The 13,847-nt window shown below is 37.8% G+C and overlaps 2 protein-coding genes and 1 non-coding gene across 3 annotated transcripts; 1 reads left to right on the top strand and 2 right to left on the bottom strand.

The window, feature by feature from the left end:
* Nucleotides 1-819: 819 nt before the first annotated feature.
* Nucleotides 820-3,260, top strand: LOC133733824 (pentatricopeptide repeat-containing protein At2g29760, chloroplastic-like). Its single transcript, XM_062161466.1, has one exon. The coding sequence runs from the start codon at nucleotides 832-834 to the stop codon at nucleotides 3,046-3,048; it is 2,217 nt and encodes a 738-aa protein (XP_062017450.1). The 5' UTR covers nucleotides 820-831; the 3' UTR covers nucleotides 3,049-3,260.
* Nucleotides 3,261-4,410: 1,150 nt separating this feature from the next.
* On the bottom strand, nucleotides 4,411-9,164 carry LOC133727982 (alcohol-forming fatty acyl-CoA reductase-like). The gene is made up of 10 exons (XM_062155410.1): nucleotides 8,952-9,164; nucleotides 8,786-8,889; nucleotides 8,449-8,651; nucleotides 7,253-7,353; nucleotides 6,702-6,897; nucleotides 6,378-6,542; nucleotides 6,111-6,192; nucleotides 5,593-5,859; nucleotides 5,091-5,218; nucleotides 4,411-5,000 (listed from the first exon to the last, which is right to left on the bottom strand). The coding sequence occupies exons 1-10, from the start codon at nucleotides 9,028-9,030 to the stop codon at nucleotides 4,844-4,846; spliced, it is 1,482 nt and encodes a 493-aa protein (XP_062011394.1). The 5' UTR covers nucleotides 9,031-9,164; the 3' UTR covers nucleotides 4,411-4,843.
* Nucleotides 9,165-11,039: 1,875 nt separating this feature from the next.
* On the bottom strand, nucleotides 11,040-11,130 carry LOC133734954 (small nucleolar RNA snoR26). The gene has a single exon (XR_009858699.1). It is a non-coding gene; the product is annotated as a small nucleolar RNA snoR26 (small nucleolar RNA).
* Nucleotides 11,131-13,847: the final 2,717 nt, after the last annotated feature.

Below are 13,847 nucleotides of genomic sequence, written 5' to 3'. Positions count from 1 at the left end.
ATGGTAAACCCTGTGTGCAGATTGCGGAACTCCTACATTAGTACTTCTCTATTCCTTCTGTTTGATTCACCTACCAAAGACAAGGCCTTTTTTTTTTTTTATGGTAAAAAAATTTATTGAATTAGCAATAGAAATCACGCAAGAGGGAATCCTAATGTGGAGCATATAAAGGCCGAATCCGACTTGACCCTAGAGCTAGGAAAGGACAAACCAGGAGGTGTACCCAACCAACAAGTTGTCTTTATACAATAAAACACTGCTCTGAAACACTAATAGAGATAAACTAGTGAAAACTGAAAGTAAATCCTCAGCCTCCTCAAAATAATTACTAAATATCAACAATAGAATTGTCACGATCTTGAGATTTGTAGACCAAATCATTAAAATTTGCAATATGGGTATTTAAGAAATCGGCAAATCAACCAAAAATAGACTCGTACGAGCCTAAAGCACACTGCTCGCCAAGGCTCGCAATTGTGATACTCACAGCATGATTGTACTAAGACTCTTTGTAGAATGTAGTAATGATCAATCTATTTGAAACAAAATAGAGATAATAACAAGCTTGAGGAAAATTTCAATCAAGATATCTCCTGAGTCCCAAATTCAACCCCGTGGAGAAACCAAAACCCAACAAAAGGCTCCTGTTTTGAGCCCAAATGCAGCCCAAAAAACTTGCCAGATTAGATCTTCATGCACACGCTGCACCTAAATTACCGACACCACATAAAGTTCATTTCATCAATCTTGGGCCTGGGCCTGAGCCTGAGCCTTATCACAAGCCGTTTTAAGTAGAAGAATGGGTTTAGTATCAACGTGACCGCAGGAGACATGGCAACTGTAGGCACCCCAGTTATCTCTCTCCCACGTCATCCCACCACTCCCTCCCCAACCGTCAATAACGACCTTCGCTTCCCAACCCAACCGCTTCTCCCACTGATAGACCAATGCACCACCATCAACCAGCTCAAGCAAGTCCATGCCCAAATGCTCAAAACAGCCCTATTCTTCGACCCTTATTCCGCTAGTAAGCTCATCACAGCTGCTGCTCTCTCCTCCTTCTCGAGCCTCGACTATGCACGCCAAGTGTTCGACGAAATTCCTGACCCAAATCTGTTCACTTGGAACGCCCTCATTCGCGCGTACGCCTCCAGCCCCGACCCAGTTGAAAGCATTCTCGTATTTCTGCAGATGCTTGACGAGTGTGACGAGTGCCCCAATAAGTTCACTTTCCCTTTTCTGCTCAAGGCGGCGTCGGAGCTCCGGGCTTCCAAGGTTGGGAGAGGTTTTCATGCCATGGTGATAAAAGCCGAGCTGGGTTCGGATGTTTACATTGTTAATTCGCTCATTCACTTTTATGGGTCGTGCGGGGATTTGGATTTGGCGCGTTTGGTGTTTTTGAAGACTTATAAGAAGGATGTTGTTACTTGGAATTCTGTTATCACGGCTTTCGCTCAGGGGAACTGTCCCGAGGTGGCGTTGGAGTTGTTTAAGGAAATGGAGGCGGAGAATATGAAGCCGAATGATGTCACCATGGTTAGTGTCTTGTCAGCTTGCGCAAAGAAGGCGGATTTGGAGTTTGGAAGGTGGGTTTGTTTGAATGTTGAAAGGCATGGAGTTGAAGAGAACTTGACTTTGAATAATGCTATGCTGGATATGTATGTGAAATGCGGGAGTGTTGAAGATGCGGAGAGATTGTTTGGTAGGATGCCGGAGAAGGACGTTGTGTCGTGGACTACTATGCTTGATGGGTATGCTCGGATGGGGAAATATGATGAGGCTAGGCGTGTTTTTGCTGCCATGCCTAGTCAGGATATTGCTGCGTGGAATGTGCTCATTTCGTCTTATGAACAGAATGGTAGGCCGAAAGAGGCTTTAGCTGTCTTCCATGAGTTGCAGAAGAACAAGGGTCCCAAGCCTGATGAGGTTACTCTAGTTAGTACTCTGGCAGCGTGTGCTCAATTGGGAGCGATTGATCTTGGCGGCTGGATACATGTTTACGTAAAGAAGCAGGGAATGAAGTTGAATTGTCACCTCACAACCTCGCTTATCGACATGTATGCAAAATGCGGAAATCTAGAGAAGGCACTTGAGGTTTTTAATTCGGTGGAGATAAGAGACGTATTTGTCTGGAGCGCCATGATTGCTGCTTTGGCAATGCATGGTCAGGGGAGGGATGCATTGCACTTTTTCTCAAAAATGCTAGAAGCTGAGGTGAAGCCAAATGCTGTGACATTTACTAACATATTATGCGCATGTAGCCACGCAGGATTGGTGGATGAGGGAAGAATATTTTTCTATCAAATGGAGCGAGTTTATGGAGTTGTGCCTGGAATAAAGCACTATGCGTGCATGGTTGACATTCTTGGTCGTTCAGGTAATCTGGAGGAAGCTGCAGAACTGATAGAGAAAATGCCAATTTCTCCCACTCCTTCTGTATGGGGGGCTCTGCTTGGGGCATGTACGCGCCATGGGAATGTTGCACTTGCTGAAAAGGCTTGTAGCCATTTGCTCGACTTGGATCCCAGAAATCATGGAGCCTATGTACTCTTATCAAATATATATGCCAAAACAGGGAAATGGGAAGCAGTTTCTGGGTTAAGGAAGCTCATGCGAGATTCTGGAATAAAGAAAGAACCTGGCTGTAGCTCAATCGAAATCAACGGTAGTGTTCATGAGTTTCTAGTTGGTGATAATTCTCATCCTTTAGCCAAAGATATCTACTCAAAGTTGGATGAGATAGCTGGGAGATTGAAGTCAATCGGATATGTGCCAAACAAGTCACACCTACTGCAATTTGTTGAGGAAGAGGACATGAAGGAACAGGCCCTAATTCTCCATAGTGAGAAACTAGCGATTGCCTTTGGACTTATTAGCTCCAAGCCATCTCAACCAATTCGCGTTGTGAAGAATCTTCGTGTTTGTGGAGACTGCCACTCAGTTGCTAAGCTTATATCTAAGCTTTATAATAGGGAGATTTTTCTGAGAGATCGATATCGGTTTCATCATTTTAGAGAGGGGCATTGCTCATGTAATGATTACTGGTGAAAATGGAAAGCTTTTGCTGCTCGCTCCTACAAAAACATTAGATAAATGTTCATCTTTTGTATACACATGTTCTGTTATGATGTGGAATCTGTTGAGTCGAACTTGCCGAGAATGGAAGATAACTAGTTAACCTTCGTTTATTTTCTCAACGAATGTTTATTTGGAATATTGCTGAAATTTTTATCTTCTATTATTATCTGTTTTTCTTTTTCTTTTTCCATGTTCCCTATAGTTCAAAGTAGGGCTGGGCGTCCGGACCCGAAAAACCGAGGACCCGACCTGAACCGAGGAAAAAAGACCGATTCGGTTTGGTTTTAATATAGAAATTTTCAGTTCGGTCTAAAGTCCGACCCGAATGCATTTGATCGGTTCGGTCTTGGGCTTCAAATTTTCAGGGACTGAAAGCCCGAACCAACCTGTATCTTGTATCAATTGCCACCTGTCAGTCCATGATTGTGTGATATAATAATATGTTAAATATTATAAAAATAATAATAATAAAAAATAATAAAAAAATCCTAAAACGCTCCTCCAGTCGAGTAACCCGACCTCAGCCTCCTTCTCTCTCGATACCATCTCAGCCCCAGATTACCAATTTCTGAAAACCCAGATTACTAGCTGAAATCTCCCTCTCAGTCCCTCCCTCACCCTTCTCTCTCTCTCTCTCTCTCTCTCTCTCTCTCTCTCTCTCTCTCTCTCTCTCTCTCTCTCTCTCTCTCTCTCTCTCCGTCCATTACCAACTCCTGCGCCACTCTCCGTCTCCGAAATCCTCCTCCGCCAGTGAGCCATTGGATGCAAAGCTCCAGAAGTTCGCTGTCACCGTTTTGATCCAATAGTCGATTCGATCTCCCTAAGCCTTGATACTCTACAGTCTGCACTTCTCTCCTCACAGCTCAGTTCGGTGAGTAATCTAGATTCTAGGGTTTTCAATTGGACTTTTTCAATCCTCTTGATCTGTGAATGAAATTGAATAATTTGGATTGTTTTCTGTTGGACAATGTATTTGTGAGTTTGTGTTGTAAACTATAAACGTTTAATAATGCATGATTACTGTTATGTTAATGAGATAATTGGATATGCATTCCAGTCTTCCAGGTACCAGAATGAGTGGCAAATGACAGAAGTGCAAAACTGTCTTTGGAAAACAGGGAAAACAGGCAAAGCATCTTGAACTGGAAATTAGGCCCGAAAAGCCCGAAAGACCGAACCAGCTCGAATGGGTTCGGTTTCTGTCGGTTTTCATTTCAAAGAAAACTCGAACCGGCTCGAACTGATAGTTTCAGTCTTGGTCTCGGTCTCGGTCTTACTGATTTTCGGGCCCGACCCGACCCGAGACCAGGCCTAGTTCAAAGCATTTCAAAATCGAAATTGATATTGAGGTTATTAACTTATTGTATTGCCTAACTTTCAAAATCATATATATAAAGAAACAGCAACTTCTGAAGTTCTGATGTCTTAGTCTACATTAAACCATGAAGTATAAATCCACCGTTTGCAACAGCGACTCTGATCAACTAACAGCCTTCTATCTCCAACTCTTGCTCTCTCCAGCTTTTCCTCCTCCAATTTAGTAAACATATCCCAAAATAAATAGTAAATTGTGCTTAAACTGAATGACAGAAGGAGGTGCATTTTCTTTTAATTTGATAGCAGCTATGGACGACTAATACAATTATTCGCAATCTAGGTAGTTAGACAATAATAATGCAAATCCAACACATAAGTTTGCAACGCGCACACACACAGAGGTACATACACACATACATATAAATCATTGCATCCCAATGCAAATCCATCAATTGATCAGAACATGTTTCAAGAATCCTGGAATGTGTGTGTTCATAATGTAGTCTTCCCAATCAATGCATGTTGGATCAAAATTAAAATCTTGTACTTCTATGTAACCTTCTCTTGTTATCTTTCGCAACTTCTCTGTGTTGGTGTCGTCAAAACTATGCAACATTTAACACTCTGTTAGTGTCATTACATGATTACAAATAATCAAATTATGTTTAATTATAACCAGTTAAAAGCATACGTACATGCCCTTAAATAGCATATAGGGACGGTATAGCTCCACCATGCGCATCACCAATCTGAGTTTCTGGTTATACTTGACATATATATCTTGGAAACATTGGCCAGATACTTTGTTCACCAACTTTAATCCCTGGAAAATAGAATGAAATTAAATTTATGAACTACAAGATCTTGTTGACCGACGTTGTTCTTTTTCAATTTTTTATTAATGAGTATACGACATTATCTTATTGATGAATAGAAGATGAAATATGAAAAAATATTATATATAATGACCCACCCATCTAAGCATACATCTTGTTTTGGTTGACAATTTTTCTTCTCTTAAAGGCAGAACTTCCTCTAAGCATATATCAAGAGATTCAAGCATTCTCTCTAGTGGTATGCTAAGTAAGGAGTTTCTACCATTATATCAAAAGTTTGAGATTAATGTATTAATTGATTTAAGATTAAGTAACTTTTCTTCATGTTAATTATATAATCTAGTGAGTGGTTAGAACAAACCTTCAAAGGAAGTGAGTAGCGAATTTTCATGTACATATGAAAAGTAGCCATGCTCTTGAATATTCGGATCTTCCTCGCTACGACAGGTTTTTCATCCTTGTTAATCCATGGATATTTGGTGAAGTATTTCATTACAAAACTACGAATATCATTGAATTTTATTGGATTTCTTAGTGAGCTTCCCACATGGTAAATGATGTTGGATGATTTATTTGCATTCACCACGATCGCTGCTATCATTGAATTTACCACCATATCCACAGGAATCTGCTTACAAACATAATTAGATACCCTTTGACATAAAAGAAATAATTAACTTATTTATTTTCTTGTTTCCTTCTAGATAGTAGCAATATATTATAAACTCAAGGGTTACATTAATTTGTTCTTCATAGACCCTAGGTGCTATATGAATCACCATATTTTGCCTCACATATAATCAAGTTTAAAATACACCAAGTATGAATACTTATACTCTTTTTTATTTATGCAGAATGAATACATACACTTAAACTCACCATATCACATACTGTCATAGGATCAAGAAGTAGGCATGTCAGCTTTCCTTTACAATAACCAGCAATTACGCTATCAACAGTTCTTTAACCACCCAGATATCCATTGAACACATGTATACACAAATTTAGTATTGACCTGATTAGGGACCAAATCAAACAAGTAATAGAGGTTTATGGAGAAATATCATTAACCTCTCATAAGCTATAGGGGTTAACAGTATTTCTCAATTCCCAAACAAGTGTTTTGAAGTGCATGGACTCTCATACCTGTAACCTTGAACCCAACCTGGAAATGGTTCACTGTATGTGCTGGAAACTATAGGTGGACGTACAATGACAAAAGGCAGATTGTTTTTAGAGTGATGACTTAAGAGTACTTCTCCCATCGCCTTTGTAAACACATAGGTGTTTGGCCATCCATGTAGTTTAGCCCTACAAATTAAGTTGTATAGAAGGAAATCTTTAAAGTATTTTCTCTTCCTTTTTTATTTTCATCACAACTTGGAGAAAACTAAGTTTAAAGAATGAGAGAGATTATTAACTAATAAAAATTTTGAATACTGCAAAAGTAAGTAGGTTGATGACTAAGACCTTTCAATGCCGAGATCCTTCATTGTATTTGTAATAACTTCTTCTGAAGCATCTTGTGTTCTCAATTCATTCAATTTTTCATTCACTAGGTTCTTTTCTACTACTTCGAAATCAGATCTAGGCATCTCCTTGACCCTCTTATTCATTGAAGTTGAGTCTTCTAGTATGAGTCCGACATCTTCACCACACACATATGCTGGAAAACACGTACCACTAATTAGTTATGCAAATCCAAGGACTGAGACATGGAAAGAAAAAAATAAAAAGAGAGATTTTTTTTACGGTTTTAACCCTCAAATATTTAAAAACCTTTATAATTGAATTATTTAAACATGACACAAAAAGTCAGTTCACAAAGGAAAAGAAAAAAGGAAAAAAAAAAAAAAAAAAGGATTCAAAAATTACCCACTACGTTTCAGTTTTTGTTTTCTTTTCTCCCACACACATAGGGTACGGGTTCCTGCTTGCTAGTACTAATTATTTAGAATAGAAAATGTTATGTAAGTTACGCAATCTTAATTAATTAGAACAGTAAAAGATATAAATACTACCAGTTGATATGTGGAGAAGCATCTCTAGTTTTAAGCATTTGTTTGCAAAGCCCAACATGTGCAGAACTCCAAACGTATTGATGCTCAAGGATATATCATATCTGCAAACCCAGCAAATATATATATATATATATATATATATATATATATATATATGATGATTTTACTAATGTGAGATAACCATATATATGCATTTAGCTAATGTTTAACAATTATCCTAATATGTGAAGAATTTTTTATCATAATATTAGAACCAGTATAGGGTGCCAAGAATAATGGAGAATGTTTGCAGGTCACTAGGTACAAAAGTTATACACTTATTTGATCACCAAAACAAGAAAAGCTTTCTATTATATATAAGTTATCACATTTGCATGTAATATATACAAAAAAGATTGATGGGTAATAATAATGGAAGAACGAGATAGAAAGACAGACGGGGCAGAGAAAGCAGTCAGGTAGAAGAACAAGAAAATGACAGTCAAACAGGCCTAGAATGAAAAGGGCTTTATTAGTGCCTGACATTTGTCAGAAATTCCACTTAATGTTATTTGTCAGAAATTCCTACTTCAACTTTCATGTCAAAAAAAAAAAATCATGTCAACATATTTTACCAAATTAAATTTTTGAAAAAAAAAATATCGTCTTTTATTTTTTCTATATCTATACTATATTTAAGAGAATAAGGCTTGCTCACCATAATTGAATTTTTTTACTTTTTTACTCTAAATATTAAATAACTTTATATATGTTTCAAATTGTCAGAGAAAAAGAAAATCAAAACTCAAATAAGCAATTAATAAGAAAATTTATTATTTTCAGAAACTAACTATACCGCCCAGTACCATTTGGTCTAGTGGCATAGTTTCCCCGTCGTAAGTGGGAGGTTGTGAGTTCGACTCACGAAAAACTAATTGTAGCATTTGAGTTGTTTATCCGATAAAAAAAAAAAAAAACTAACCCGATTCTAGACCTGTAACCACCCACTTCTCTACACCCAAAAAAGGCCTCAGTACATTAGAAATAAGTCACCCACTTATAAGTTATATTTTATTTTGTCACTTTTCAGATGTGAGATTTTCGCTCTCCAATAAAATTTACCTTATGCGGAAGAAAACATCAAAGATGGAACTAGTGTAAGAAAAAACAAATTTAACTATAGAAAGTTGGATATTTGTGTGGCATGTATTTGTTACCTCTCATCAAACTTGGTATTTGCTGCAGAACTCACTATGATTTGTATCTCAGTGCACATATTTTCCATCAGTATGACATCCTTCACTCCCAGGTTTTCAAAACTTACGTCTCCCGGTAGAGCAACGACTTTTTGAGATATAAAGGAGTCAAAATCTTCACCCCGTGTTTCTCTCAGAACCTTGAACAACTCCTTCCCTAAGATCTTGATGCATAAATTCAAAGTAAACTAGTAAACTCTAGCTCTTCAAAATTACACTGTTATTGTATGCATGTGTGCTTGCCATTTTTGATTCTTAAATAATTAACGACTATGTAGTTGTGCATGTTATAGAATACCTCATTCTTCATTCGATATGCAGCAGATTCAGCATCAGTTGTTCTTAAAAGAAGATAAAGCCTCTTGACGTCAGGTTGAACCCTCAAAATTTTCTCTACGAATACTGCATAATACATTAACGTCACAAATTGATGAGAGAGAGAGAGAGAGAGAGAGCTATCGTACCCATTGCAAGGAAACCAGTGGCTCCAGTAATCAAAATGGTCTTATTACGTAGGTATGCCAGCATGCTCTCCAACTCCATTTAAGAAAATAATTAAAATTAGAAGTGATAGAGGGAATGAAGTCTAGCTTTGGTCGAGTAGTGCACTTGACTTAATGCTTAATTTGGATGATCGAATAATTTCAAAACCTAATGTGATGGCCGGGTTTATATAGCCATAAGTAAACTTCACCGATTGGCCAGAGTTCTATGCAGGACGTATTTAATAAATACACCCGCCAACTACTCACAACCTCACAAAATCTTGTCAGGTGTTCGTTGGGTTCTTATAGGATATTAAACTAATTAGCCCCAGTGCAGCTGCAGTTGTACGTGGTCATTTCCAGCTCCAATAATGTGTAAATTCACCCGCGACAATACAACAAATGTGGGCAAATGCCACGCACCAAATTAAAGAATTGTGGATATGGATATCATACCCACGTACTGCGCGCTGTAAAAATAATTGCTGTTAAGAGCAACTCCAACAGCTTCCCTATAATTTTTGTATTATAGAGAAGAAAAAGTCAAACTTTTAGCCTATTTTTCTTCTCTAACTCCAACAGATTCCCTAGTTTACAGTAATCTATAAAATCTCCATATTCTTCTTTAAAATTTTGGAGTTTGCTGTAAATATAGGGAATTTGGTTTTCTCTCTCCTCACTTTCCCTAAAATAGAGATAATTATAGGGAATCTGTTGGAGCAAAAGAGGCTTATTTTTCCCTAAAGTAGAGAAAAATCAAAATATAGGGAATCTGTTGGAATTGCTCTAATAGGGGAAAGATTCAGAGCACTGAGTTCACCAACGTGCACTTGTACGATTATAAATGGATGATTGGATTACATTAAATATATTTTTTGGTTATTAAAAAAATATTGAGTATAAATATTAAGAATTTAGATCATCTTATAAGTGTAGGATCACTTACACCGTCGGTGTACAGGAGAATTTTCACTGTTTATATGACTATATATCTTCCACCTACATGCACAAAGCATGAGTTATGCATTATTTAACACTTGTTGATGTTTTCTTTTGTGTATAAGCACGATTGGGCCATAATTTTTACTGAATTTGAAAATTTTTTCCTCTTCATATCAGGATATGTTTGATATCCATTTTTATTTTGTTTAATTTAAATGGTGAGTGGGTGTTGATTCACTATTTCACTATGATTTACAGTTTTATAGCTTTGATTTCATCTTTCATTCATATATAGAGAAGTATCTTTCGATTTAGGGGCTTACAAGAGGAAAAAAAAAATTGGATGCATGGCTTAAATAAAATCTAGCCCCACCAAAATGATCGACATTATTATAGGCAATTGAAATTTGAAGGTTTTGTAACTTCGTATGCCTGGTTGGTGGATGCGGTGGGTACATGCCATGAAGAAGGAGGACATTCTAATACGTGGCTTGATGTGCATGGTGGGTGCCGCGGGAACATGCCTTGCAGAACAAACACGTTCTATGAGTGGCCTGATAGTAATCCGTAGTTTCCGTCTTTATTATTCACCTAACTCGTTTTGGCGGTGCGGCCGACTTGCTCCCTTCCTCCTAGATCGGTTGGCTTTCTGGCTAAATGGGTTAGGACCCGGATTCTCTCCTAAGCACATTGCTGTCCTAACCTATCTAAGCTTTCACTGAGATTAAGACACGTGTCAATATTCATTTCCAATGGTTTACTTTTCTCTCCCGGCTTAAAAAATTAGTGATTTTACGAAAAAGACCCTTAACAAATTCTCGTCCACTCTCTCTCCTCTATTCTTTGATTTCTTTCTCATCTTCTTCCTCCCTCTTTCCAGATCAAACACAACTTCATCATCTTATTCTCCAGTTTATCGAATTGAGACGTGCCAAATATCAAAAAAAAATTTGTAACTTGGTAGTATCTCAAATTCCCAAAATGGATTCTGGGAAGTTGCAGATAGATAACGCGAAGTTGCAGATTTACATCATCGATCCAGAAAGAACAAGTGGTAAAAGTCGTAAAACAAACATATAATACCCAACTTATCAATCAAATCAAAACTAGAATGAAAAGAAGAAATAGCATCTCAGATTCAAATTCCCCATAGTTTTCTTCACGGGCAATCATAGTGCAAGGATAACGAATTAAAGAAAATCATCACCGATGCTTGCTGAAATCTTTCTATAACTCAGAAAACCAAACAATCAAAAATTCAACTAGCAAGTAGTAGAGGGAAAACTCTTAAACAGATCGAAGAGAATCATATATGTATAATTTGGGGTTGGATGCTCCATTGATGGGTTCTTCCCTGTATAATTTCATTCATTGATACTTGAATTATCTCCCTTCAAGCACTACGGGATCAACCATACCTATCAATCTGGTATTTTCATGTTCAGAAAGTCTAATTTAACTAAACCCACTTGATTAGCAGTTGCTGTTATGTATTGGTGCTGAGTGAGAGTAAAAGAGGGAGAGCAGAGAGGGGGCAGAGAGAGATCTGCACTTCGGCGTGAAAGGAAGAGATTAGGAGAAGAATAAGATAGACTGATAGAGAACAGAAAAACACAAGCTAGCTTTGTTGTTTGTTGTAGATCATTGGATATAAAAATTAACACGTGTCTTAATCTCAGTGAAAGCTTAAGTAGGTTAGGATGGTAATGTTCTTAGAAGAGGATCCGGGTCCAATGGGTTAAACCTCAAATTTCCTTCCTCAAATGTGCATGTGCAACAGATGATGAAAGAGGAGTTAGAGGCCTGGGTGTTGTTCTTCCAAATGAGTTGGGGAGTGTGCTTCTAGCAGCTTCTAAAGGATTGCAAGGCAAATTCAATTGTAAAGTTACTGAGATCTACGCAGCAGTTTTGGGATTGCAAGTGATCTATAATTCTGGTTTTCATTCTTCTCATATAATTTTAGACTTTGACACTTTATCGGTGGTCAATGATTAACTAAAGATGTGGTAGACTTGTCTGTAGAGACTATGTCATTAGAAGAGGTGAAGTCATTTTCTCACTTTGTTCATTTCAGTTGTTTGTACTTATTTGTCCACGTAAATGTAATTAGGCAGCGCATTTGTTAGCTAGAAACGCGTTTTTGTCTCCTACTTTACATGTTTGGTTTGAGGACGTGCCACAATGGATGTTCCATGTACTTAGAACTGATATAACTATCTAAATTGCTTATCAATGCAATTACTACTTTTTTTCTCTCAAAAAAAAAAAAAATGTTTTATGCACTTTACTTATTCCCTTAAATAAGGATCGATATGTAACGACCGAAGCGGGACTCTCAAATGAATGCTCTATGGGAGACCCTAAGTTGCGCCAAAAAAAAAGAAAAAAAAAAAAAGAGACCCTAACTGCTACGTAGAGTTCCCTATTATCAGTCTTCCTATGGACAAAGGTTCAAAATCAAAAAATAATTTCATTTCATCAAAATCACAAGCTTCTTGTCCTTCAATAAAGCAATTAACAGTTCAAAATTTTTATAAACCCAGTTCTCTTTCTCATGTCAGATTTGATGATGACATGGCCTCTCTTGCCAAAATTCACTGTGTTTGTCGAAATTGGAGATCTGATTGAAGCTCTTGGTCATTCCTATAACAAAAGTTGTCCCATCATGTAGTGTGATGTTCCTTTACTATATAGCTTCATTATGGAGGTGAAGTAGGAGCAAGGGAAATCAATCTATTGTAGTATTAGACATATCTTAACCAAAAGGCCGAGAAAGGTATATGATCACATAACCTTTTTTATTTTTATTTTTTAGGATATATGATCACATAACTTTGCCCAGAAAAAAGTTGTCAATAAGGTCCCTCTGTTGTCAAACTTCTCTCTTTCATCGAGAAAACTCTCTCTACAGTTTTGAGAGTCAGTCAACAGCTTCTCCACCCTCTGTGGTGTGTTTTTCTCTGAGTTTTGTCTCAGATCTGAGACTTTATGTCTCATTTTCATTATCTTTTTCTTTACCCCAGCCCAATTCCTCTTCAACTGCCCAAATTTACTTCCACTTCTCTCACCCTCATACAACTCCATCTCTCATGTTCTATCCCATCTTTTTCTCTTTTTTTCCACAGTCCCCTCACACTCGTTCTCCACCAAGGTATATACACCTAACTCTACACCTGGGAATAGCTGCCGAACCGGTACTCCACCGATGTGTGTGGACGTCACCAGACCAGTGGCGTTATGTTGCTCGGTGATCTCCACCACCACTACTGCCGCTTCCATGTCCTTTGGTACCTCTGTCCTTCTTATGCAGACTGCTCGGGTATGGAGAATGATGGTGAACATACCTCTGGCCTCCGAAAGTGAAGCTTTGGTCGATGCCTCTCTCTCTGCAGCTTGGTGGTCAGCCATGACGGCTGGTCTCTCTGTGGCAGTTTTTTTGTGGCTTAGATCTAGGGTTGTTTTGGTTGTTGTTGGGCTTTCGGGCCTCGGTTTGTTTCTCTTTTCTGTTTGGTGTAGGTTAATTAAGCTTTTGTCTATTGGGCCTCCAAGCTTAGGACTTTTGCTTCTTTATGCACATCAACATTTGTAATTTGTTTCCCTTTAATGAATTAGCTATTTGACCAAAAAAAAAAAAACTTTTCCCAAAAAAGATATGAAAAAGCCTTCGGCAATATATTAATTTTCCTATATGTGTTTTAATTAGGGTCCTTGACCCAAAGCACTAAAATGAGCAAAAATTATCTCACTTATCTCAGCAACAGATTTTTGTTCTCACCTACACAATTTAACAGCAAATGACTATTTTTCCCTCAACTCAATTAATGAATTACAGCCACTGCCACCCCTCTCCCCCTCCCTCTCCCTCTCCCTCTCCCTCTCTCTCTCTATATATATATACAGATCCTAACTAGAGTGAGGTCTCACTCTGAAATT

The sequence above is a fragment of the Rosa rugosa genome, chromosome 2 (genome assembly GCF_958449725.1).
Source record: "Rosa rugosa chromosome 2, drRosRugo1.1, whole genome shotgun sequence".
Classification (NCBI taxonomy): Eukaryota; Viridiplantae; Streptophyta; class Magnoliopsida; order Rosales; family Rosaceae; genus Rosa; species Rosa rugosa.
This window is presented reverse-complemented; position numbering and strand designations above follow the sequence as displayed.

Bases quoted from the DNA above. Each gene is read 5' to 3' on its own strand.
- LOC133733824 (XM_062161466.1), top strand. From the start codon at position 832: ATGGCAACTGTAGGCACCCCAGTTATCTCTCTCCCACGTCATCCCACC.
- LOC133727982 (XM_062155410.1), bottom strand. From the start codon at position 9,030: ATGGAGTTGGAGAGCATGCTGGCATACCTACGTAATAAGACCATTTTG. The intron at 7,354-8,448 runs GTAACAAATACA...CTGGGTTTGCAG, and splicing joins AATACCAAGTTTGATGAGAG to ATATGATATATCCTTGAGCA. The intron at 6,898-7,252 runs GTAGTATTTATA...CGTGTTTTCCAG, and splicing joins GCTTCTCCACATATCAACTG to CATATGTGTGTGGTGAAGAT.